This window comes from Calypte anna, chromosome 8, assembly GCF_003957555.1.
Source record: "Calypte anna isolate BGI_N300 chromosome 8, bCalAnn1_v1.p, whole genome shotgun sequence".
Classification (NCBI taxonomy): domain Eukaryota; kingdom Metazoa; phylum Chordata; class Aves; order Apodiformes; family Trochilidae; genus Calypte; species Calypte anna.
Genome location: NC_044254.1, coordinates 24,584,605 through 24,612,425, shown reverse-complemented (window position 1 = coordinate 24,612,425; position 27,821 = coordinate 24,584,605). Strand labels below are relative to the sequence as shown.

General features: G+C 37.1%; 1 protein-coding gene across 1 annotated transcript in view; it reads left to right on the top strand.

Annotated features, from left to right (window-relative positions):
• Positions 1-27,821, top strand: part of FAF1 (Fas associated factor 1) — a 163,834-nt gene that overhangs the window by 102,587 nt on the left and 33,426 nt on the right. The window contains exons 9-14 of the mRNA XM_008493946.2: positions 1,054-1,149; positions 3,584-3,710; positions 4,613-4,676; positions 5,619-5,700; positions 14,034-14,188; positions 27,368-27,504. Of these exons, the coding sequence (XP_008492168.1) occupies positions 1,054-1,149; positions 3,584-3,710; positions 4,613-4,676; positions 5,619-5,700; positions 14,034-14,188; positions 27,368-27,504 (661 nt within the window). The remainder of the gene's footprint in view (positions 1-1,053; positions 1,150-3,583; positions 3,711-4,612; positions 4,677-5,618; positions 5,701-14,033; positions 14,189-27,367; positions 27,505-27,821) is intronic.

Sequence of the window (27,821 nt, the reverse complement as noted above, 5' to 3'; positions counted from 1 at the left end):
AAATCTTTTTCTGCCTTTCCTGTGTTTCTTCTGAAGAGATAATGTTTTAAGCATACATCCAGAACGACCTTTTTCAACATTGCCAAGGATTGTACAGCTTCAAATATTTTATCATTGCCAAAATGAATTTATTCTCTTTATTTCAGAGCTATTCATAACTTAGCTTATGTGTTACCAAGATAGGGCTTAGGTGCTTCTGAAAAATCTATTTGTGGTTATCAGCCTCACTTGACCAGGTCTGATGCGCTTTCCAGAAGAGGGCAGGAGGCTGGGTGGCCACTTATTATTGTTGGATGTTTGCAGACATCTAATAATTTTGTCTTTAAATGGTACTGGCCTTTTTCCATTTATCATCTTGTTAGTTTTAGAGAGTTGAGATAGAAGCATTACAGCAACAGGCAAAAGTACAGGGTTTTTTGGCAAGGGGTGACAAACATCAGTCCTGTCTTTGCTGACTGCAGTGCCACCAGCATTGCTGGGTTTCCATATGTCCTTCTTCATGTTAGAATCATGGCTCGTGCCTTTGACGTTAATAATGACCAAGATGGAGATGAAATGTGTTTTTTAAGTAGCCACTATGAGTCTTTTACATCTGGTGATAAACTGTTCCTTCAAGATAGTTATTTTTTTTTCAAGATGATGTAACTTTTAATTAGTTGTGTCCATCAGCTTCACATTTGCTTATTGATTAAGAAGCAAAAATTTACATTAGCTTCATCAAGGCGTAGCACTGTAAAAGTTATCATGTACAAATAATGGATTAAACTTCAGCACTTTGATTTAGGAGATGATAACAATTCAAGACAGTTTTGAGTTTGTGATTCCATTTAGTTTGTTCTGAGACTCTGTGCACACATAGCTGTAAAACCCCATTGTTGTTTCTTTGAATATTTTTACATAAGGAATCATTTTAGTTTTCCAGGCTTCTTTTTTTAAGTTTGCATAACTAATTTACCCTTCTGCAGTGCAGTCTTCAGTTTGAATCTCAAAGCACCCTTGAAAAACCCAACCTGAGGCTGAGGTTTTAATAAACCATCATTGCTTTGTTTGTAGATGACCCTGGCTGTATCAGGGCTGACGTTTCCTTGCCATCGACTTACAGTTGGAAGAAGATCTTCACCTGTACAAACAAGGGAACAGTCAGAGGAGGTAAGAACATCATCTTTATTTAACAGGGATACTCTTGCAGAGAAGGTTCTTTTTGCCATGGTCACTGCCTCTTCTATTACTAAATGCATTGGTAGAATGGCTTCTTAAAAGAATCAGTTTACAGTGCCTGTAGCATCTTCTTGTGCCAAAGTAAGGACCTGGGTGAATGAGTCATTGGAGAAAAAAAGGAAAAAACGAAATAAGCAAGCCACAGGTTTCTAAGCATTGAAAAATACTCCAAATTAAACAGAAGGCTGAAACATATATTTTTTGGATTAGCAGAAAGAAGTGTTTGCAGACTGTATAAACTCACATTTTATTGTTAATGGTTCCATTTAAAATTTCCAGTGCCCTTTCTCAAAATGACTTTAATATAAGCAGCTTCCCATTTTCCACACCCTTGTCTTAAAATTTTATTTAGAGAACTTTAGAGGTTTTATCTTGCTGCAGAGAACCGGATGTGTTTCAATCTGTTGTGCTCAGTGGAGTTGGCAGGATGTGGCTGTGAGGGACAGGCAGGATGCAAGCCTGGCTATGTGCTGCTGAATAGTTGTAAAAAATCAGAGGGTGGTGAGACAAGGCTGTTCTAGCTGTACCTTACACTTGGCAGGGTAAACAGATGGTTATTGTTTTCTCCTGGGATCTCCCAGCATAAGAGTATCACTGCTTCATTTCATTCTTTCAAAATTATGAGGTTTTCCACCTGGCTGAATTTTATTGTTCAGGAAATGTTCTTTATGTGGAGTTCTGAATGTGTAGCTCTTGTAGGGAGAGATCCAGCATGTTTGGAGCTCATTTCTCCTCTGATGGTCACTTGCATGCTAGAGCTAAAATCTCACATTTCTTCACACATTTTTTTGCACCTTCAGAGATAATTGTAAATTTTCTGTTGTGTGTTATCACTGGAACTCCTAGCTCAAGTAGAGCTGAACTAGTTGTTCATGAAAAGAACTCAGTTTAAACTGAGTCAAGTTAATACTGAGTAGTTAAAACCAAGGTTTTCTGAGCTATTTTGTGTTTCAGAGGACATGAAATCCAAGATATCTGATGGTAGGAGTTGGAGGCACAGATGGGACCTAAGCTCCTTGCAGAAAATTGTTGATTTTTCTCCTTTATATTGGTATGCCAAATAAATCATTCAACATGCAGTGATCTGTTGTGCCAAGTTAGGGCTGTGGGTGGTTATTTTCTATGTCAGAAATTGCAATGCAAAATATAGGTGCTAAGAACTGTCCCCCATCATTCAAATATTGCTAAATTAGTTTGTATCTAAATGTCTAAACTAATCAATAGATTATATGGTTTTCCTCACTGTTTCTAATGCAGTTAAAGAAGTGGTAGTATTGTCAGATGGAAAATGCCATTACCTATGGATACAGTTCCTTCAACTACATGCCTACAGAGCCAGTTCCTTAGTTATTTAATAGTGCATTTTGCCAGTGTCACGGTTTAACACTGGCCCGGCAATTAAACCGAATAACAGACGCTCTCTTTAATCTCTCTCTCCCCTCGATGAAGAAAGGAGAGAGAATAAGGGAGAGAGACTTATGGGTTGGAAACTAAACTACACAACTTTAATGAAACAGTAATGGTAAATAAGGAAAAATTACTAAATATATACAAATATACAGGAAAATGGAAACCACATTCCTCCCCCCTTTCCCCCAATAACTCTCACGTCACCACCGAGGCTGTAGGGCAGCCCTGGGAAAGTCCAGGCTGGACTCCTGGAGTCGGCAGCAGTCGGGAACCGGAGGCAGGAACACACAGATATGGGCTGGCACGGATCAGGACCACAGGCAGACGAACGGACAGGATCCTTCCAGGATGCCGGGTGAAGGAAGGGAAGCAGGAAAGCAGGAAAAGATCTGGCTCGGCCCACGTGATGCCTCAAATTTATACTGAGTGTGACGTATATGGGATGGAATACTCTGTTTGGTCAATTCTGGCATCTATCTTGTCCGTTCCTCCCTAAAGGAGGGTTCAGGTGGGACCTCTTTATCCTCCTGGACAGTAAAACGTTTTCCTCAGAGCTGAGGAAAGCAGTGTCCTTGGCTCTGCATACCAGTCTCTGGCTGGAACTATAAACATCAAGTGTTATCAATCATAGAAGCACACACTGTCTGAGAAACTTGCTGTTAATTTCAGAGAGACTACTTACAAGGGACTTAGCTAAAAGCAAAAGTACAGAAACAGAAAACCACCTTTATCCTGGCCCAAACCAGGACAGCCAGCCAGACTTTTGGTAAAATGTAGATCATATTTATAAAAAATAACAGATAGTGTTGAATAATATAAAAGAAAATGCAGTGCATCAAGTGTTTTTATAGAGATGTGTAAGTATCTATCAGCTTGTATGTGTTGTGTGTTTCATTGAAGAATGTATCAGTCTTAGAAGCTTATGGTGGGTTTTGCTTTTTGTTTTTTTCTATAGCAATGCACTGATGTTCACATGGTGAGTGACAGTGATGGAGATGACTTTGAAGATGCTACTGAGTTTGGAGTTGATGATGGAGAAATGTTTGGAGTAGCTTCATCTGCCTTGAGGAAATCACCAATGAGTAAGAGCTGGTGGATTATCTGTGGTAGTAGAGGACTGGTGGATGCAGGGCAGTACCATAGGGCTGCAGAGTGAGAAACAGGAAAATATCTTTTGATAAGAACATTTAGGATTGGTTGACTCTTATGTCTGATGGATGAATCAGATGAAAATACTGCAAATATAACAGGCAACCATGAAAGCATCTTCCTGTGGAGGGAGTTTTTAAACCTTATGATTTTAGCTTACAGGTGAAGAATAATTGAATTCAGGGAAAAATCTTCCTGTAGAAAAGGATATTTCCATTTCCCTGTTTTGAGAGTTCTGTAGATTTTTAGGTGCAGCATTAGGTTATTAATATCTTTTTACATTTATATTAAACAGGTTTTTTAGGGATTATTTGCCTTGAATTATGAAAAGGATTTGGCAGGAGCAGTCAGTTACCTGCTATATGCAATTCTGTAAACTCTGTATTTACTTTAGTCTTGTATTAATGTTATTACTTCAGAAGTTTTTTTTGTCATATATTGACATAATGTAAATATATGTCATAATATTGAAAACTTTTTAACAGGAAAAGAAAAAGAAAGAAAAAGAGAAGTAACTAGCAATATAGTGGGTCAGCCATTCCAAGCCACTCCTTTCATTTTAATGTATTAAAGTAAGCCCAGAGTGTTACCTCTAAATGAGTGATATATCACTTTACAGCAGACCTGAGGATTTTACTGTTTGGAAAGCCTGAATATATTCATGAGAGCATCTGGAAATTTCATATCTTTCCAAAGGTTCATAGTCCATAGTCTATAATGATATTTATATGGTCTCTTGGTAACCACTTCAGAAAGGTGTCAACATAAAAGATCTATGAAGCAAGTGTGTTTGCATATTAAAATGGGTTCATATAATTTATATTTTTTATTTAAGTGCCAGAAAATGCTGAAAATGAAGGAGATGCCTTATTACAATTCACAGCAGAGTTTTCTTCAAGGTAAGCTTAGCCTAACAACTGTGCAGTTTTTGTTATGGACTAAGTAAAATTTAGTAATTAATCAAAAGAAACCAAAGTTACGTATTTTCTTGTGGGTTTGCAGTGTGTGAAGGCATCCTAATCTAATTTCTTTTAATCTTAACTTTGTTAGAACTGTTTATGAAATAAAATTATTTCTCAATCCAAGATGGAGTGACAGTTTCTTATCTTAATTTTCCACTAATTAATATAATTAATTATATAAGGATCCAAAAGGACTATAGAGTTTGATTATGTGTAGTAATCTTAATGTGATACATAGGAAGAGAAAAGCTGAAACTGATTAATATTGAAAATGCATTTACAGAGTTGCAATAAAAGAAGTTTTCAGTATAATGGAATAAATTGGATACACTTCTACTTCTGGGAAATACAGAAATACTGCTTTTTAAACTTTATACCACCAGCATTGTTAAACAGTTGCCATGTTTCATCAGATTGATAGAAGCTACAAACTAATATTCTGCAGAATAATGCAAAGTCTATATGCCTTCTGTTTTCACTGTGTTGAAGTGTTCATTTGTATATATGAGATACATTAGTGGGTAATAAAAGAATAGCCTTCAATTAACCTTTAAGAATATAATTAAGAGGGGGAATAAGAGTATAGTAAAGAGAAGTAAAGAGTAAGTATAGTAAAGAGAAGTAAGTTATGATTTGGAAATTATAGGGAACATAAGGTGTATGTACATGGAAAGTTTTATGATAAAGTTTGTAAGGTGGCAGTTAGTTACTTTGAGCTCTTGAATGTAGGGGACAGATGCTTTTAAAGGCCAGGAGGTCCTTCATCTTTCTAAAGCCTTGGCCAATGTGTTTTATTTACAGAGTATACGAGGAGGAAGAATATTGAAACCTCTTACTTTTGTAATTTTTGTTATTAATTGTAAATTTTATCTCAAATAGATACGGTGACTGCCATCCTGTTTATTTCATTGGGTCACTAGAGGCTGCTTTTCAAGAAGCCTTCTATGGAAAAGCTAGAGATGTAAGTGTGCATTGAAATTACTTTATTTAATATAGGGGGGGAATGGAAATATGTTGTATATGTTTCATCATTTTGAAAAACTACTTTTTGAAATTATCCAGGCTTTATCATTGAGGAAGAGTTAGAGTCATTTAGTTGACTGACTGAAATATTTCTCTCTGTTGTTGAAATTACAGTGAAAAACTCCTGCTTTCAAGTTGTTTGGGCTGTGTTTTTACTAGAGTCCTTTAGTCATCAGAGCCACTCTTTTTCTTCTTTTTTTTCCCCTCCCTTTTCTTCCTGAAATAATAGTGTCCTAGCACCACACAGCACTGGCTGGGAGTCTTGAGGCTGACAAGTTCAACAGTGCATGTTGGTAGCTCCTTTGAAGGATGGCTAATGAAATTGTAAATTTAAATTGAAAGGTCTCTGAAATACAGTGTGCTTTTTTTTTTCCCTTTGTACAGCCTTTATCTGCCAAGTACATTCCAGGACTAAGGTTTGGTTATTTAGTTTTTCTGCCCATCCAACGAGACGTCTCAAGTTTCTGTTATTCCATGCACAGTTTTAAAATCAGCATTTTAATAAAATTAGAATGAGGATAGTTTATTTAAGTTTTGGTGACTAAACTAAGGAGAATTCACTAAGGAGAAACCCAAACCCCTGCATAATTAAGCATAGATAAAGCTGAAACCCAAACAAGAAAATCATGCTGTTTAAATTTACTCTTTTTTTTTTGCCTTGATAGATTTTTTAATTTTAAAAGGAAGAATGTTTTGGCTTCCTGTCATTACTCATATTTGAAGAAACAGCTCTGTTATATTAGGGGCTGTTATGATAAGTGTGCAGTGTTATGAATCTATGTTCTGTAGCTTAAGTTAACAGATACTTAGGATGTTGGGTGCACTGATGGCTTTCTCACACTCTGAGTTTATTGAGTGTTGTCCTGTCTCACATATTTCTTTCTCTCATGTATTTCAGAGTGTAAACTGATATAGAATAATACAGTGGCAAACTATTAATTCATTATAACTCGTTGAAGTGGAATTTAATGCATGTTTAAAATAAATCAAATTATTAATTCAACAAGAAGTGTCAGACTTAGTTCACTCTTCTGATGAAATGTTGCAATGATTGACAGTGTATCAGGATAGTAATGGGTGAGAACTCATTCATAATATTATTTTTATACCTGTAAATCTGATATTAGTGCACTGCAGTTATTTAGTGTTTTCTAATACTGTAAATACTTCATATACTACTTACATAGCATGTCTGAAATTCATGTCATGCATTTCTGATATTTTGTGAGATGCTCATATACTTAATAAGTGGTGTTTATGGCTCTTTTCTTGAATTTTTTTTCTCCAACTATTGCTTCAATCTTAAAAAACATTTCCTCCCCAAACACCCTGTGGAATGACAATATTTTATTGTAACAATCTGATTTAAAACAAAGGTATAAGAAGGTATCCATAACATTCATTTTTACTGTGTTTTTCCTATTGCAAACAAGCTTTTTCCATACTGCCTCCTGGAATTCATAACTGAGGGAAAGGATACATCATTTTATATTTTTATAATTGCATTTCATAAAATAATAGGTATAACATTATAAAGAAAAAAGCTTAGGAGGAATTGCAACCTGTATGTCTCTTTCTTCTAATTTGTACTGTGGAGGGCACTCAATTTTACTAGGGCAACAGATGAGCTTCAGGCACCAGCATTCTTCACTTGAAGTGAGAAATTGAGTTCCAAGAGTAAATAAAAACAAGATTGAAGGTTTAAATCCTCTGCTAGGCTTTTTGAACTTATATACTCATTAAATGTTTATTGGAGTGGTGGGATTACGAAGGATTTGGGGAGCTTCATCAACTGGTATATAGTTAATCACTAAGTAAAACACTACATTTGATAGACTGTTTCTCACGATGCCACACTCAATCCATCTTAATGAAAACTGCTTCAAACTGATTTAATTTGAGAGCACTTGGCAGCTTGAGTGCTCAGAGATCTTGGCCTTTTCTTGACAAATTCTCAACACCATCCAGAGCAGAAGGTGCACTTAACAGTTCAGACCTAGTGAGACAGCCACCAGCTACATTTTTAATCTATATTATGAGTCATTTTCCCTCAAAAAAATTCCATTGTATATGAACCTGAAGCCTTTTTGCCAAAGTATTTTAGTTTGGGTTACTTAAAGAAAAGTACCTTGTGTCCTAATGAGTTTTACATGAGTTACGGGTTAAAATTATCCTGAAGAAAATGGATATTGTTCTGTTTTATCTTACTGTCTTTTGGTTTCTTGTGTTGAAAGGAATAGTAATTCATAGTTGCTTAAGGAAATAGTTAATTGGGAAGCAAACACCTTGGAAAAAAGTTAAGAGGTTTATGTTATCTGTGTTTTGTTGGGCTTTTATTAGTGTAATTTTTCAGTTCAAGTCTCTAGATAGTGAAGATTTACATGCATCAGGGGTGTCCTTTTTCACTTTAAGCAACTACTACCATGGTAATGCCAGTTTGAAGTAGGAGAGATGGAATGGGGTCAAATGTTCTTCTTTAAAACCTATACCTCTCAAGCACAAAAATACAACAGCCAAGATAGAGAGCAACAATCAGTGTCCTTGGCAGTGAAATCCCCAGGTCCCTCTGGCAGCCTGGTGGTTCAGGGCATTGTGTGTTCATTTCCAAGGCTCAGTGTATATACAGCACAGGAAAATTTTATTTTATTTTATTTATTTTATTTTATTTTATTTTTATGATTTTGGGTTTGGTTTTTTTTACTTTATTTTTTCAGGAAGAGAGAGGCAGAGGTTTATTAAGTTAACAGATTAGGTTTTTTATGAAATTCTTCTACTTACTGTGCCAAGTGGAAAGAAGAGTTTCCCTGTGATATTTCTTTGTGAAGAGCAAGCTTACTCTTGCTCAAGTAGCTACACTATCATAGAAATACCTAAGCCAGATGCCAGAGAAGAAATCTTACAATGCACAGTTTTAAACAAGATGTTTGGGAGAGATTTCTTTGTGACTGAAAGCAGTTTGTGGGTGCCCTGTGTTCTGAGACATCAGGGGGTTTATCCTAACTTGGGGCAGTACAAGATCTTAATCTCTGTATTAATCTCACTGAGCTGTTCACTTGAATATGAGAGTGTTTTGTTTTATTGGAGCTTGTTTGACTTTTCATTTTTGTAGGTGATTGCTACTCTTCTATTATGAGAAAGAAAAAAGTCATCTGCTTTACCTTTTCAGGAGCTCTTCTCTTTATATATCTCTGCAAGATCACCTCCTGCTCCCCTCTCAACCTTCCTGTCCAGTGACTTTTAATAAATATGTGAAACATCTCTCTTAGCAGAGATTGGTATTGTCACCTCAATATATATTCCTGCATACTGAAAATGAATCATGCTTCTCCAGGAATTCTGTCTTTTGGGTTCAGTGTAGTGATAGCACCATCCCTTTCACATATGGGTACTTTATTTTCTGAATACCTTGAAGAAACTGGCATGTTCAGATAACAGCTTTTGTTTGTTTGTTTGTTTGTTTTCTTCCTGGTAGCAGGAGATTATTCCTTCATACAGGGCTTTCTGGACTGTAACTCAGAAGGTTTTCACTCATTATTATTTCAGCTAATGAAGTTTATGCTGAACTTTAATGCAGAAAAAAGATTCACAGATAATTATTCTGATTTCTTTTAGATCCTGTTCTAGAAAAACCATTTAAAGTCCTCGAATCTTCTTGTTTAAAAAGAGAAATTTTAAGTCTGTCTTTTAGGTGCTACCTTATAGAGAGTTTCTGAATCCCAGTTGCAGGACAGCTTCTAGTTTAGTCTTTTTCATCTCTTTTTTCCCCATTTTTTCCCTAAATATCACACAGTGATGTGAAGGAGTGCAGCTTCACCATCACCTTTTACTTTACTCCAGACACAAGTCAAGACAGTTTGCTGCTCAGTTTTTGTAAGGGGCTTGATCAACTTGTGTATCCCAAGTGTGCTTTGAAAATCCACCTGTTGGTGAGCTGTCTGAGGATTCTAAAGTGGAGAAATGACTATTTTACATGTTCTGGTTAAACAGAAGTAACCTGAACACTGATCTACATGGTCTGGTTGAAACAGTAGAGGACAGGCACAGAAAGAGAACTGCAGGTTCCCAGGAGGAGTAAAGCAGCTACGATGTGGTGGATTCAAGAGTGTAAATTCCAGTTCAAGTCCTATGTTAGTCACCCACATTTTATTCCAGGTCTTGCCTGTTGTGTATTAGTCCAAGTTTTGTCTTTTCTTTCTTAAAATCATTCTGAACTTGTGGATAATTATTGTTAAGATATTTTTGCTATAGCATGCTAGCTTAGTAGTCTCACTGTGTGCCTACAGATTCTTTATTCTTCATATCTGAAGAACAGCTTCATCTTTCATATCTGAAAGGTTAGTCCTGGGTATGGATCTCTCTTCAGCATCTTCTGTACTTGATATTAAATGGAAGGTTTTTTTTAAATTGTCTGCCACAGTACATTTTCTCCTCTTTCAAAGCCTGTGATTTATAGGTCTTATTTGAGTTTGGATTTAATTACTGGATATTCTTTGCATTATGTAGAATCTTACTACAAGTTCAATTGATTGAAATAGAGATACAAGAGTATAATAGGATCAGATAGTTGGAAGATGAAAGTAGACTAAATCAAGCTTAAAACAAACTGCATCTTTCCCTGGGAGAGTAGTTAACCATTTGAACAGCTTACCATGGTTCATATGAAACCTTCATCACTGATGGTTTCTTGAATCCAGATTTTTTTCTGAAAGATAAAATTACTGAGAGGTAAATTAGGATTTAGTTCAGGGATGCCATGTATAATACAACAGACCAGATCAAAAGATTATGGGGACCATCTCACTCCCACTTCAGGAACCTGGGGGGCACAGTTCAGTTCAGATCCTCTACTGTAAGGCTAGAAGCTGCTCAGTGCCCTTCTCTCTCTGTCTTTGGTGTCTTTTAGTCTCCTTTCTTTTGACAGGTGCAGGGGAAGTGAATAAATACTACTTATCATCAGCAGGTTTTGTTCTGTTATGTGTAATAAGTAGACAAGGCTTCCTGTGAGTCTCTATCTCCCCTCTTCCTGCTTTGATCCTTTCTTAAAGTGGAGTGAAAAGTGTTACCTTGGTGTTAAGAGAAGGTTTGCATTCTCCTTAAGGAAAAAAAAATTGTGCATGGTAGAGTAGCTGTGTCCAAGAATGCTGATCAGATGATCTCCAAGATCACCTTAGGTGGATCAAACTGGACACTTGAGAAGCTTAAAGATGTGCAGATGTGTCCTTTTGTTCATTTGAATTAGCTTTCACTACATAAAAATTAGAGGCAAAAATTAAGATCTTGATTCATAAGCTTGAAAGACCTTTCATGCCTCTACCAGAGCTTGTAAACCTGAGATTCAAAAATAACCTTTCAGACTTGTGGTTTTGCAGACCTTTATGACTGTATTGCTATTCTCATTCAAGGTCAGATTCTTCAGAGGTCCCAAAGTTATTCACATTATTAGGAACTGGAAAAGCTTGGACATCCCTTTATCCAGTGATTATCAATTTAGCCTCCAAAGCACATGGGGATCTGTATTTCTTTCTGCCTCAGAGACAACTTTTCCTTCATTTCTAATTCTGTACAAAGTGCAGTAACTTCTCTGAAGTTCCAAAATGCAAAAGTGACAAAGTGGATGGCATAGCCATTTTGAATTTTCAAAAGCTTGAAAATAAAGCAACCAAAACATACTTATAAATATATACTACCTTGGGTCATTAAAAAAAAAAAAAAAAAGAAAAAAAAAGAAAGAAAAAAAAACCCACAAGGAAACAAAAAACCAACAAACAAACCACACAAGCACGGCAACAACAAACTCCAAGCCATGAGAATGCATTTTTCCAGGGGAAAAAAATACCACTGGCTTCCACTAAGATTTTTCAAAATCATGCTTCAGCATTGCAGTTCTTCCTGCTACCTCTTTTCATTTGTCCTAGGAGTATTCCTGTGCCTGACCTTAACATTTTGGATGAATTATCAGACACAAGTACGATCTTTTATGTGTGATGGAGTTTAGTCTGTGCATGGTGAGATTTGCTGATGCAACAGAAATTACATTCACTTGTAAAGTAGCTCAGTGTAAACATCTATTGTGCATGTGCGTGGTTTGTTTACCAAAATTTGTCCCCAAATCTTTAAGCCTAAAACTGTACATATTTTGAAACATTCCCTTGTACGGAATCTCATATTTAACAGTTTCATGGGGTTGTTTCTTTGGAAGTAAAAGTGTTTCTCAAGAGCCTTTTTTTCTGTCGGCTCCCAGTGAAAAGAGGAGAGCAAAGCCATCCGCTTACCACAAAGAAGTGCCACCACAAAGGAAAGATTAAGGGTTTAGAGAGAGGTCAATGTGGGTTTTTCTCTAACTAAACACTTTCCTAAAGTTTCCTTGTGGAAAAAATAATGAAGTCATCTCAGAGTTTTTAAAGAATTTTTATTTCTTTTTCACCGTCTGCATTCGCTTGTCTTCTCAGCATGGATGTTTAATCTTTCTAGGCTTTGTGAATTGGTCCAAATGAATAAGTGGTGAGCTGTCTCTCTAGGAGCTAGAGGCTTATTCTAAGGCCCTAATCACTGAGTAAACACATCTTTGCCCTCCCTCTCTTACAACTGCTATATAATAGTCGAGATTCTAGCACAGTAACCTGGATATTGCAGGGATCGACGCTTTGAAATGCAGAATGCCTGATCCTCCAAAACAGACAGTGCCTGATCTTCCCCTGCCTCTTTCTTCTTTTTAAATTAAATATCACCACAGAAATGCTGTTTTATTGCTTGATATTGTCCACCAGTGCCCTGGATTTTCAAGTTTAGTTTCAGTCAACGTTGTTGGCTGCACTTATGTGGATCCCTGCATGTTGGCTGGGCTTATTAATGGCCCTTCCTGGCACATGTGTACATGGATCTGAAGAACATTTAAATTAAATTAGACAAACATTAATGCGAATTACTAAGCCCTTTCCCAAAGTCTAGTGTTCAAATGTATTCTTCTTTTTATAAACAGTCATTAAGTTTTTATCCAAAGCCAGCATGAGGTGATAACCATCCAGGTTTTATACAAAGACAACTTCTCTCAGAACTGCATCCCATGTCTTGCTGTATCAATACACATCAATATGCAGTGTTCAGTGTTGCTTCTGATGAAGAGAGATGAAATGACTTTAAATAAAAGCCTGAAAATAGCATTTACCATATTGTCTCAGCAAATACGATCAAGTAGGATTTTAAAATAAAGTAAGTAATATATATGGGCATAGGGGAATGGTATTTATATTTAATTGAATACAAGATACAGGATCATGCTCCTTAGCTGGCTTATAGTTTCCCTATATTTTTCTCAGTCTGCTCTCAATCTTTATGTACACATAGAATGGCTTTCCAAAAGTGGGTCTGAGATCATCATGGGGACAGAGCACAGCTATGTGCTGCTGACAGTGAAGCTCAGGTATTATCTGATAGGGTTTCAGAAGAGCACAGCACAGATGATTTTTTTTCAAGGGGCCACAGACACCATCTTAAGCATCTAAGTCTTCATTAATGTGGTAACTCTGATGAGAAATATCAGTGCTCAGACTCAGTGTGGAATTTGATCCATGTCTCCAGACCCCCTTTGCTCACCTCGTAGACATTTGCAGTGCCAGGGTGGCTTCTTTGCTTCTCAGCTCCTCAGCCAGCTTGGCTGACATGTGGCTTTCTGACCAGCTGCACACTGCCTTACCAAGCAGGCAGGATGGGTGCTCTGGGTGCTCTGGGTCTCCCCACATCCAACAGCTGGATGGGGACCTGCCAGGACATCCAGGATGGGGCATCACAGGCTTTGGGGTTATAGGCAGCTCTATTGGTACTTACTCTTTTTCTTCTTTATTTGTGATAAGAATACACTGTCATTTTTTAAAGGTCATTTATATTGTGTTTGTTTGGGATCATAGAGTCTGTTGTATCAAGTGTGTTCCTTGCTCAGGGAATTGTCCCCAGTGTTACCTTCTTTGGGCAGCAAACCAAAAATTTCACTCTTTTTAAAGCAAAGTCTGCTAATAAAGTTTTGGATTTTGCATTCAGATGTTGTTATTTTCATGGTCTAAGGATATAATGTATCATGTCTAAAAACATTGAGAGGACCTACAGTTTTGGAAGGATGGACCCTTTGACATGAAACCCATTGGGTTTTTCCCCTGTGTGTGCATACTGAGATACTCAGCACCCTTGGGTGCACCAATACAGGAGCCTACAGCAGTAATTTTAAATTGCTAAACAGTAGGAGGAGGTTTTTACTGATCCTTTCTTCTGTCTTTTCAGAGAAAGCTTCTTGCTATCTACCTCCACCATGACGAAAGTGTACTAACAAATGTCTTCTGCTCACAAATGCTCTGTGCTGAGTCTATTGTCTCCTATCTGAGTCAGAACTTCATCACCTGGGCATGGGACATGACAAAAGAAGCAAACAGGGCAAGGTAAGTCTTGCAAAGGCAGAGCTTTGGACTGTGAGTGGAACAGCTTTTCTCTCAAGGAAGAGAGAAAACTCATCTCTGTTTCTTCTCTTTTGATTTCATGCTCGTTCTTAGCTGATCAATGAAGCTCTGCTGGCTGAGACTCACTGGGAACTGAACTGTGCTTTTCCTATGACAAAGTGACTCCTTATTCCTGTGCAGGAAAAAATAGTTGAAGAAATTAAATTCTTGTATTTTTTTTTCTTTTTAGTTTAGTTTTCAACCATGGTCCTAGGAATTTGTCTTCAGTTTTGCATTGCAGTGTCATGGCATATGTGACACTGATTTTATTTTCATAGATGCAGTACATTAGAACTGTCAGGTATAATAACTACTCCTGTTCTTGGAAGTATTATTTTAAGAAATAACATTCGTGTGATAAATTAATATTAAAAATAGATTATGCAAAAAATCTGAAGCTTGCAATTTGTATGAACATTTTGGAACTACAGGGTCCTTTGGTAATGTGCAGATATTTTGATAGATCTTCATATAATAAAAACTATCCTATGTCTTAGGGAGGCCATAATTTTGCTGGTCAGGAAAGAAGTTGAAAAACTGTAGGTTCCACCTCTTTCTATGTCTTTTGTGTGTTATCAACAAATTTTCTTGTTTCCATATTAAAATCTTTCTCTTCTTTAGGTTATTTAGCTGGTGATCACAATCTATTGAAAATAGTGATTTTATAATATTGATACTTATAGTATTGATACTTATTATATTTAGAAACCTATTAGTTTGGTTTTCTAGCTTGGATTTTCTTTCATCACCTTTAATTACACAGAAGATGAGTGCCTGCCAGACTAATGTCTTGTGTCTATTATTACAATGACAATTACTCTGACTTTTGAACAGATGTTAACAGTCATTTTGGCTGGGATGAGGTTGCCACTTTTTTAGGCAATTCCATTGAAAAATTCCATTACTGAACAATTAACAGAACATATTTGTTTCTTTCTCTTGTGACTTGCTAGAAAACAGCACATTCCTATTCTTAAAAATGTAGGTTGTAATTAATCTTTCTTTACTGAAAATGGGCATGGAGAACTGCACAATCTTTTCCTAAGATTCCACACTTTTAAAATGACACTTGTCATTTTCAGGAATTCCTCCCTTGATCTGCTTTGTGTCATTGGGCAAATGTTCCCACTTTAAATTATTCTAGAGGAAAAGTAAAGATGATGAAAAAAAGCAGTTGGAAAAAGATAAAAGTTAAAAAAAAAAAGAAAAAAAAGAGAGAGAGGAAAAAGAAACATCTAGGTTCTTTCATGGGACCAAACACATAGACTGGAAAGTTGCTTAAGTCTTTTGGTATTGCCATTCATGGGCAGTAAGGAGCCTCCTCTTTTTCTTTTATCCCACAAGTTGGTGTAGAAGGAAACACTATTTCTAAACCATCTGTAGTGGCTAAGTTCAGCTGGCTACCTGCTGTTCCATTGTTCTCTTTTCCATTTAATTCTCTACTTTCTTTTATTTTACAATGACAAAAAATTGCAGTGTAGTTTCTTTTGAAAAACTGTGTTTGAGGGGGCTTTTTTTTTTTATGACTGCCGATCAACAGCCATGTAATTGCTTTGTTGTGTTTTACTAAAGAAATCTATTAAGTAGCACAACTTTGATACACTAGTAATCAGAGTTTGCAGGTTACTGAGACACCTGTGGTGACCAAAGCCACAGAAGCTGCTTGTTGGAAAGAGCCTGTACAGCTGTGTCCTATTAACTCCTTATGACACTGCTTAAAACACAAAATAAAGGGCTTGTTTAAGGCTTTATAGCTGTTCTCAATGAAGCAAGTCCCTGATTGTGCAGTGTGAGAGGGTTTTTAAGCCTACATTTTTTGGCTTTCTACTAAGAACAACAAAGAAACTGTCATATTAACAGTGAGGTCAAAAAATAGCAAGGGGTAAACAAGGCATGCTGGCTCAAATTAGAATAATTTCTCAGTTGTGTTTGGTGTCACATCCTGCTCCTTACACTGAGATTTCTTCAGAGGGGGCACGATGCTTCCTCCTGCCTTTGGAAAGTGCCAATGCACTGTGGGCATTCCCATAAATAAATACTCAGGACCTCTGTTTAATTACTGCCCGCCCTTATGTGACTCAACAGTGGGGCTGGAGCCTTTTCTGTTCTGTGGATACAGTAGCACTGAGCTTTTTATTTGAAATGCTGAGAAGAAGGTGGCAACACCAGAAGGAACAGCATGCTTTCTGCATGATGCTGGAGCCCAAAAGCAACTTATTTGAGCTCTTACAATTGCATTAGTGGGAAGGCAAAGGAATATTTTCAGCAGCCAATAAGGACACCTCGGTGTAAGTAATAAAAGACAAGTTTTCAGTACTGTAGCATGAATAAATTCAGACATTTATGTGATGAGGGTTTTCAGAGCATCATTGGATGTGCCTATAGAAGTGCTTTAAGGTCATATGAAAAAGAAATTATTATGAAAACCAGAGGAATTCACTAAACTGATATATTTGCAGGTGTGTATTTTAAGTCCCCCATTATAAAACCAAATCCTAAAGCAAGTTCTGTCCCACTGCAGCACAGTTTGTTATGCTTGTTGAACAGAAGAGGTGAAAAAATAAAATTTTCTAGTGTTCTCTGACATATATTTATATATTTCTCTTATATGAGACAAAAAATCTTGAATATTCAGATTTCTTTTTCTTGATATTTATTGTCCTCTTGCTGACATCTCTGGATCTCATTCTGCTCCAAAACCAGTCTTGATAGTAGTTTCCATTTTTCTCAGAAATGAAATGGAGGTCTAACCAGAACACTGTAGAACAAAATCATCTCCAAAATCTTGTCCTTTTCCCCGATTTTTAATATTTTTCTCAGCTGATGTAGGGACATGCTTTGAATCCTGCATTACTGTAAATTAGGACTTTTCAGCTGGAATCTGAAGTATTTAATGGCATTAAATAAATAAATAAAATTAATTAATTAAATTAAATAAATAAATCTGAAAGTATTTAATGGCATTGCACCAGTCAGAAGTCACTGAATTTTTAGGCCTTGTTTGTACAACAGGGCTTGACAGTAAGATATTGACTACTTTATCACTAGAAGGTGGTGTAAATGTTTTAAACTTCTTTATGAACCACTGTGAAAATAAAGGCACAGAGATACCTGAGGTTGGGAGTTTTAGGAGAGACCCCGAGTAGAATTTATGTGTACTAAAGTCACATTGTTGAAGTCCTACTTGTCAATACAGAATTATTTAAAAGTACATATTGTCACATTCTCCAGCTGCTACTTCAAGTGCAAGGAAAAATGAATTCTTTGCATTCTGATTAAAAAAGAAAAAAAGGATTGTAAGATAATTGATTTTAGCCAGATTATATGTAATGTAGAGCAGGGGACAGTCTGGATCAATCAAAAGTAAAATCTTTTGGTTTATTTTCAGCAAATGCCATTGCTGTCTCTCAGGTTTTCCTCAATTTACCTGTAAAAGTCTCCTGTTTGATGTCAAATGCTGACATTTCATGACAAATTACAATGGTATATTTTTTTCTATCTAGTTTGTTTTGTTCTGGTGTAATATATATTGTCCTGACATCATGTAAAACCCAAAAAAGCTTACATCTCAGGATCTGAGGAACATCTCAGTTGTGTTCCTCAGCACCTCTTGCAACAGAGTGAAGAGAGTTCTGTAGGCAGCAGCAGAAGTGAAATGCTGAGTGCAGGCACCAGGGTAACTGGCAGCAGTAGTGCTGTGCATAAGGATTATAATTTTGGGACTCAGATTTTTTAATATTTCTAACTAGAGCCAGCCAGGGCTGTCACTTTGTCAAACTGAAAGAGAACTCTGGTTAACACAGCTAAGTGGACACTTGTCAGGTGCCTCTGGCAAGGTTTGCAGGACAGAGGGCAATTACTTTGGGTAAGTGCTGCAAATTATGAATCTTTTCATTGCTAGAATGAAATTAAAAAAGACAAAAAATAATATAATAAAAGAGTTAGCCTTCATTTATGAAAATTACGTGGTGTTTTTATAATACTCCTATGTGAACTATCACCTATAGTTTAGACTTGAGTTTAAAGAGCAGCTGTTTGGAATATTCTTCTGTTATATTGTCTATGGTCAAAGGAGGAAAAAAACCCCCACAAAGCTACACAAAAGTGTATCTATTACATTCTTGTTATACTCCACTCAACTTGGGGTGAATCATGGGCTTAAAAATCAGTGTTACCTTTCCATTGCTTACTATGGAGATTTGCTACCACAGCACTCCAAAGAACAGAAATATCCACTTGGGAGGTGTCAGGGCAGTAGCAGTGGTGTTTGACAGCAATGGTGTTGACTTTTCTGACTTTGAAGAGTTGACTAATACCATTATTCTAATATAATTGTGTGTCTGGGAGGTGTATAATATGTGTGTATATGTATGTATGCACATACATAACTATTTTTGTTAATTCATTAATATAAATTAATTAATCTATTTGTATGCAGGACAGATATTAGTAAATACATATATATATACATACATATATACCTGCACATGCACACAGACCCTTATGTTTATACACACAGCACTTACAAGCATAGATTATGCATAATATTAACAGAATTCCAATATACATAATGTTTGCCAAGTGAAGCAATGCCAAAACCATAAAACAGGCACTCAAATGTCTGTAGCTGCTTTTTAGCTTTTGATGCCATTGCCCTTGGGTGCTGTTTCTCAGCTCTGATGACAGGTACTTGTTAGTTTTAATGTTCAAATGATAGTTTTTCACTTTGCTTAAGCTTGGGAGAGAGTTAATTGACTAAAGCACTTCTCAGCAGCAGGTTGTCTTCACCTGCAATTTCCATCATCAAGTAATTAGCCATATTCACAGTTGCTGACCCTTAATACTAACCTACTGAATGATGCATGCCTGGATGAAGACCAGTTGACCATATTACTCCATCTCCCCAATCCTATTTGATCCTTCAGCAAATATATTGCAGGTGTGGGGTCTGGGAGGGCTGGACTCAGGGAGTTAATTTCTCTCTGCCTCTTCAGAAGTGACCGTGGATTCTGTGCGTGTCACTTGCAGAGCTGCTGGAAGGGTTCTTTGGGCCCTAAATCCTTCAGAGGTTTCACAGAAGAGTGTGAAAACCTGTTCTATTGTGTTTTGCAATGTTTTATTTAATTTACTTCAGTAGCAATACAGTGCCACTCAATAAAAATAGGTCAGAAGTCTAATTAATGGTTTAAAAATAAAGGTGCTCAACCACCAGGCGAGTTTGTCATTTTCTGTGTGCTTGGGTTTGAGGAGGAAGAGGAGAGAAGGTGAGGAGGGAACCCTTCTGTTCCATGATTACATCCCACCCGCTCATTTTCTCCTTTTCTCCTTTTCTCCTTTGCTTTTGATTTTGGTGGCAGCCTTAACAGAATGTCAAGATCAATTTGCAGCATGGTTTAACTCAAGGTTTGCATTCTGCCAGCAGCAATTGTCCTAAGGAACAATGCCCTGTGTTCTTGTAACTTCAGAAGCTTTTAGAAGGCTCATGGCAAGGGCAGCATCTAATGACTTTATTAGTGTAGGGTTTCAAAATGGGCTCAGTAATTGTTCACATCTCTTTGTCATCCAGTCATAATTACTGCAAAGTATTGTTCAGGGTTGCACTTGTGAATGGTTTCCTAATAGCACTGAAATGAAGAAAAAAGGAAAAGGATAAAAGGTGATGGTCTCTTTAGATGGAGAACAAAACAGCCTGTATATAGATGATGGTTAAACTGTTTATTATGCTCCCACCAGAAAAGGTAAACTATCCCTGCTTAAATATTTATATACCTCAAGGTAATTTCATGTTAGCAGTCTAAAAATGTCCAAATTTGGAGAAGTAAAAGCCAGCAGAGAATGCATTTTAATCTGATTGGTATTAGTAAAATATGGATGTGTCTGTAATATTCAATGATAAATAGAAAGTAGTCTCTCTGTTGATGTGATGAGGGTTTTCAGAGCATCATTGTAGGTGCCTATAGAAATGCTTTAAGGTCATATGAAAAAGAAATTATTATGAAAACCAGAGGAATTCACTAAACTGATATATTTGTAGGTGTGTATTTTGAGTTCCCCGTTATAAAACTAAATCCTAAAGCAAGTTCTGTCCCACTGCAGCACAGTTAGTTATGCTTGTTGAACAGAAGAGGTGAAACAGTAAAATTTTCTAGTGTTCTCTGCAAAACAGATGAAGGCAGAAGTACAGTCAAAATAGACTTACTGAGCTGTTGTAAGGAAAGAAGCCATACAGAGGCCCATTTAAATGCAGAACTCCACAACACCACCAGTGAAATCTAAAGCTGGATGGAGTTGAAGCTGTAGAGAAATCTACATGCATCTAAATCAAGCATCTGAAAAAAATCAGATGTCAGAGTCAGAATTGTTTGTACCCAAACAGCTGAAAGGTGTGAATGAATCCCCTTGGTGCTGCTGGGCTCTGAACTGGGACAAAACTGGGAGACATGGAGGTGCCCATCCTCTTCCCTTACATTGGGATGAGTGCTGTGACCTCTCCCCTCTCCTTTTTGGTACTGCCTGTGGGACAATCAGTCTGTGTCTGGCCAGAAGGTTCAATGTACCCCTGTCCTTCCTGGCCAAGACTTGTCTGATAAAATCTTTGGTGTGAGGGAGGTTTCTCAGCATTTCTCCAGAGCCAGTTCCAGTGCTTAACATTAAATGTCTTGGGGCAGCTCACAGTAGGATTTAGTTAAAGTTTCTCTTGCAGCAGTCAATGAGATTTATGTCTTGGTTCACTCAGGAGACAACAAGGTCTTCTCTTCCTTTCTGATGCTGTGTTCTTTGGACTTAAATGGAACTATTATGTTTTTGTGCATTTTTCTTAAACTAAGCAGCTGGGATCCCTTCAGCCTTTCTTGTAACTTTTGTTATTGCAACCTTTTTATGGTCCTATAATTAGTCCACACCTTTACTGGTAGGACTGTGCCTGCAATTGCCTTCTTGGTACACCATACAGAAAGAGCATTATTTCAGGTTATACCAACCATGCTTCAGTTTACTCACCTCAAGATGTTTTCTTCATGAGTTCTCTTTCTTGATTCTTATTCTGTATTAGTGGATTGTTCCTTCTGCTTGGAAACATTCATTGACCTTGTGAGCTGCATTTTACTCGTCAGCTCATTTCTATGATTTGTGGAGATTATTCTGAATTCTTTTACTGACTTCTGCTGTTCTTGTAGCTTCTCTCTCTTTACTAGCATCTGTAAAGTAGCCAAACATACTCTTTAGCCTTATCTAGGTTACTATTAAAGCTAAATGTAGCAAGCCTTGAATAGACCTTGGCAAATTCTCTGTTCTTCCTAGTATGATAGGCAGTAATCAAAACGACCCCTGATATGCAAGTGCATCCTGTGGTTTCCATTTTTAGTGCAGCATTTGAGCAAGGGGTCCAAGTGTGGTTTATTTATCCTTTTACCAATGGTTTTGTCTGGTGTTGAGGGGTATCTGAAAGGATGGAAGAGTGAGTTTCTAGAAGGATTTGTTTTAGACTAAATGGGTTAGAAGGTATTTACCTTATCTATTTGAACCTTGCAGGATAAAATTTCATCTTCTATGTTTTATTTGAAGAGATGGATAAACCCACTCATCTAGGCTTTAGTCTCATATAAAAAAGAAGTGGGTAAAATTACGGTTTTTACATCTTAATCCCAAGATATTTAGCATGTATATACTGAAGACAGTGTCTCCATCATTTGATTCAGGCTGCTTTATACACCTTTAGGCCATGTCTTGTGTCTGTTGCTCTTTCCCCCTTGTGTTTGAGTCAACAGACTCTACCTTACCAGTGTGGGAGAGACACTAACACTGTATTATGGAGAATATAGAGAGGAAACTTATTTAAATATACCATTTCATGACCACAGCTTTTACTTTTTTTTCAGTGTAAATACCTAATACAAAATTTTTATTTTTACATTAACATTTTAATGAGTCTTTTGTTGACTTTGCACAGTGTATAATTATTATTTAAAATAATAAAGAATCTTGCATATTTAATATTAATCACTGCTTTTCTGTGCTGAAGAGAAAAGTTACAGCCTTTTCTGGTGTTTTAAAGTTCCTTGAAGTAAGTTTGGCCTTGGAAAGCCTCTAGCCATAAATCAGTCACATTTTTTTTGACCCCAAATCATCAAGGCTGTGGACTGAACACCAGTACAGGTTAAAAGGGAACAGATATTTTAAAAGAGTTTTGTTCCACTGATGCTTTTTGAGCAGGACTTGAGGCTGAGATGATACAGCAGAAGCACAGCCTTTCTGTTAACAAGTCCTTTGCAAGAAGCATAGTGGGCACCATATGCCAAAAGGCTTCATTTTAGGAAAGGCTTCATTTTTCCAAAGTTTTCTCATCAGTGTGTTAGAAGTAACTACAGGAATATGCAGTTACTTCTAAGGGAGGGATCTGAAATAATCATGGATCCAAACCTGGTTGGAATAGATCCTGTCCATATCACTAACCAAAATGTGGAACAGCCTAACACACAACCAGGAGATCTGTAAAGAAGCAGTGAGATAATAGCAGTTATTCTGATGATATCAGACCTCCAGAGCTGGCAACTAAGAGGAGGGCAACCAAGCTGGTGAAGGGACTTAAGCACATATCCTATGAAGAGAGGCTGAGGGAGCTGGGGATGTTCAGCCTGGAGAAGAGGAGGCTCAGGGGAGACCTCATCACTCTCTACAACTCCCTGAAAGGAGGTTGGAGCCAGGGGGGGGTTGGGCTCTTTTCCCAGGCAACTCTCAGCAAGACAAGAGGGCAGGGTCTCAAGTTGTGCCAGGGGAGGCTTAGGTTGGACATTAGAAAGAATTTCTTTATGGAGAGGGTGATCAGACATTGGAATGGGCTGCCCAGGGAAGTAGTGGATTCTCCGTGTCTGGAGATATTTAAAAAGACACTGGATGTGGCACTCAGTGCCATGGGCTGGGAACTGCAGTGGTAGTGGACCAAGGGTTGGAGTTGATGATCTCTGAGGTCCCTTCCAACCCAGCCAGTTCTATGATTCTATGAAATGCTATTCCTGTGATGGCAGTGGCTGCCAGGGCCTTTGCCAGCAAGCATGAAACAGGAGACAGCAGGCAGGTACCCCTGCCAGGTAATGGGAAATATTCCTGTGTCTGGCAGGGAATGGGCACTGAAAGGGGAGGTGGTGTTGGATCCTGACCCCTGTTTTGTCACAAGGGACAAACTCGGCGTCTCCTTTATCTTGCTACTCATCATAACCTGAAAAGCATCAGCAGGTTATGGATTGTGTGGGAAGCAGGATGCTGCTTAAATGGGGTTTGGTGTGGCAAAAAAAAAAAAGAGTGGGTGAGCTGATCAAATCAATTCTATGATTCTATGATCTCTCACCTAGGAACTGGCTTTCTCTTTTGGGCTTCCCCTTCTGAAAAAGGCAGTATGTATTTAGTGGTATAATTAGATATGCTATAGATCAAAAGCGTTCCAGGGATAAAAAAGTACTGACCACTTCTACTGATCAGCATCTTGGCCAAAAACCCTTTTATTGCTAAGCATTTACAAGGCTCTAAACATCTGATCTGACATCAAAAGCTATGGTAGACCACAAATATAAATTGTAATAAGTATTCCCTCTAGTTGTGAGACTCTGAAACATGTTACACTTATTTCAGTAGATTTTTGAAGCTGTTATTTTTTCATAATTGCTTTCTGGGAGCTTTTTTTAAGGTAATGCTACATAAATTGCATTTGAGCACAAAGTTACAAAAAAAGTTATGCCAGGAGTATATTTTTAAATAGTGTGTCATATATTAGCTGGCAGGCAATGATAACATTGTTCTCTGGGAAACTAATGTGCTGAAAACATGATAATTCTTCTCTCAGGTTATCTCAGAGTGCACATGGAGGGATAACTCCTTTGCAGTCATCAACAACCCCCCAAATGAACATCTGCATTTCACCAAAATAATTTTTCCAGTGTGCTGCTTTTAATTAAGGAATGAACTATGTCTATAAATGAATACCTGTTCAATTTGCATTTTTAAAATCGAGATTTTTAGGTTTCTTTAGGGTTTGTATCTGTCTAGCCATGGTAGTGTCTGTGTTTATTCTGTAGCTCCAGTTAACTGCTGGTTTCATTGTTAGCAATTCCTGAAAGATGGAACAATGCTGTCTGCCAAAACTATTACTTTTCTTAATAAACTCTATTCTTGTAACTTTTGAGATTTTTTTTTTCATGGATTTTTCCTTCCTACAATGCTTACTTTTTGCCTTTCTCATACTCCTTCCTTGAATATTTTTGTGATTAAAAATAAAAGGACTTGTAGAGTGCCATTTACCCTTCCTTTCTGGCAGGATTCCTCTATTTCCACTTTTGGTTGGAGATCACAGTAATCCAGCATGTTGTGGAAAAGAGTTCTCTGGGGAGGGACATCAGGCTCTTTGATGTGCTCCCCAGGCAGTTCTCTTGGCAGCTCTGGAGATGCCACTGAAAGACCTGGCACATTTCTCTTCAGATGAAAGCAAGAAAATCCCTTGTTAGTGATGTGCAGAATAAGACACTGGTTATTGCACCAACTTGTGTTGGTCCTACTCACCTGCTTCTGACAGTAAATATTAGTACAGAGGAGGTTTTTCTTTTTGCTGGATATGAATTTGGAAGCAAGTAGGAAAGTCTGCAAAAATTAAATCAGTAAAGGTAGAAAAGGAAAACAAACAACAAAAAAGTTAAATTAGTGAAGTGGTTGCAAAATCTGTTAAAAGGCATGAGAAAAAAACTGAACAGGGATCATGAAGGAAAATTCAGTTCCTACCCCTCTAGTAAGGTGAAAAGAAGTGTTAGAAGTAATTGCTGGCACTTAGCACTGACCTGGCAAGGAGCATCTGTGTGAGTAAGTAATTCCTGGAAAGCAGGAGCTGGAGTTACACAGTGTAGGTGTTGGAGATTGCTGCTGTCTCTTTATTTAGTGTTGCATTGTTTGGTTACCTTCACATTTTTGTTGGCTTTACTTCAGTTTAGTTCACTGGGCAAGTGGCTTCTCACTTGTTCCCAAAGGTCAGGATCTATTTGGATGGATCATGTTAGTGGGAGGAATTTCTTGTGTGATACCCAAGGCATCACAGTCTTTTATGTTCTGTGTTGACAGCCAGAAGTTCCATGTATAAAAACTCATTTCCTGGAAAAAAATTATTTGGGATATTTCTAAGTGTACAGAAATACCTATTTCATTCAGAATTCTCTGGATACAGACTCAATACCTATAAACACATCTTTTGAGACTGAGTACTGGGTTGACTAAATACAGAACTGACTTTAAAAAAACCCAGACACACCAAAAATCAACACCTTTGACTAGTGCAACTATTACTGTAATAGTCTTTTAGTTCTTCTAACTAAAGTTTTCTTCTTCTACAGCAGGTTTTCACCTCCAGTTAAATATTTTGTTTTCACATGAAACTTGAGTTCCTTTCTCCTGTGGCATGTTGAAGACTGTTAAACACTTCTAATGCACAAGTTTCAGGAATTCAGTTCATTTGACCCACACCTTTATTACTTTCAGGAGTGAAACCTTGACTGCACAAAAGTCATTTTGCCATGAAAGATCCCCACTGACTTTTGTGAGGCAGAGATTTCACTTACGTATTCCCACCTTGAAATGCAAAAATAAATAAAAACTCAGCATTATTTAGCTTAAGAGTTTGTGTTCAGACTTTCTGCACACTTTATTTTGTCTGTACCAGCTGTGTGTCTCTCTGTTGCTGATAGAGCTGTCCCCATTTGGCATTTTTGACATTGTCTGAGAGTTCTGGGTTGCAAGAAACGGAGACTCAAGGAGGCAAAGAAGGGTATTTCTCAGTGACATTCTTGGCTTCAAAATACTCACTGGCTACCCCTGCTCATTGCTTTCTATCCAGCTGTGGCCACAGTTATACTACTAATTCTCTCCAAAGAGGTTTGGTTTTTTTATACTTCAGGTGCCTTAGACAAGCCCGATGTTGTACTCCTCAGGTTTCTCAATGTTTAGCCATTTTGTTAGATACAACATATATTCATTAAAAAAAAATTACAATTTTTCAATCTTTTCAGTATCTTTGAGAAGAAATGACTCGGAGTGCTTGACATTTTAATGCAGTTTGTCTTTTCAAATAGATTTGGCTTCTGGTGCATGTGGCAACAGGACTTTGCTCCTCAGTTAGAGCATACATTTCAGAGTAGTTGTTACCTAAAATATTATCATAAGGCATAAGAAAACACACGATTTAAGTTGCCTTTCATGAACATAATTAAGAATTAATAAGCCTGTACCAGTGGCTAGTCCTCAGAATTTCCACTGTTTTGCCTTTTGTGACCTGTGTTATTAAAAGTCCATTATTTTTACAGACTTTATTAAATTGGATCTTATTAAAGCATTCTGTATTTGCATTTGGTCTTTCATAATTCATTATTATTATGACATTTACTTTTTACCATCAGATCTGAAAACATATCATAAGCTACCCTTTTCTCTTGAAAGAAATGCTAATTTCAAACAGTCCTCTAATGGAAGAGAAAAGCTTTATCAGTTTTTTCATTTATTCAAGATCGTGTTAAGAATACTAATGCTAGACTTCTGTATGCTAATATCTGAGAGCTTTTTTTGGTCAAAAGCTTAGAATTATTGTTTTTAGATCACACTGCTAAGTATGTCACGGGCAGGGCACCAGCACAAAAGAAAATACAATTCTGCAGCACCACTTTTTAATTCCATGACTGATGAAAACAAACTCTTGATCTTTCATTATTCTTTCATATGAAATTATGGTTTTTATACTTCATCATTTTACTAGAGGATGGCCTTACATAGTTCCTCTAAAGAAGTTCTAAACAATTTCTTTAGGATGATCATTGAGGGGTTTAGTTTTGATTTATACCTTGCAGAATAGTTTAACAGGAGATGGAATTCTCCAACAAAGAAATCACAATCTCAACTTGTTACAAAATGTTTTAATTTAGAAAATCAGGGATCTAAATAGTCTCATAATTTAATCATAAAAAGGGAGAAACTGAATGCAGAAGCCAAGATGCTAAAGGGCAGATACCACTCAGCTGAACAGCTGAATTTACCTCTTTTGGGGTTTTTTTTAAACTACAAAAACACCTCTCCAATGTTAACTTTTTATTCCCCACATAGGTTTCTGACAATGTGCACAAGACACTTCGGGAGTGTTGTAGCCCAAACAATTAGAACTCAGAAGACAGACCAGTTCCCACTTTTCCTGATTATTATGGGAAAACGATCATCAAATGAAGTTTTGAATGTAATACAAGGTATGGTTCTTGCTTTATATTGAAATAGTTCCTAAGTGAGTATGGAAACTGTTAGAAGTCTTCTTTGCAAATCATTTCCTTTTTCGGGATGTTCAGAATATTAATTTATTTCACACAAGAAGTTTTCAGTTGTCATAAATAGCTACTGTTCATATATGTGTGATAATTAATTAAATATTAGAGATTGAAATTGTCATGAGTGCAGTAAAATCATAATTTCAGTTCTTCAGTCTTTTTAAAGCAGGAACCAAATCTCCTAAGTAAGGAGCTACACTTCATTTTCCAAATGTAAATCCATGTGAATTACAGATTTCCAA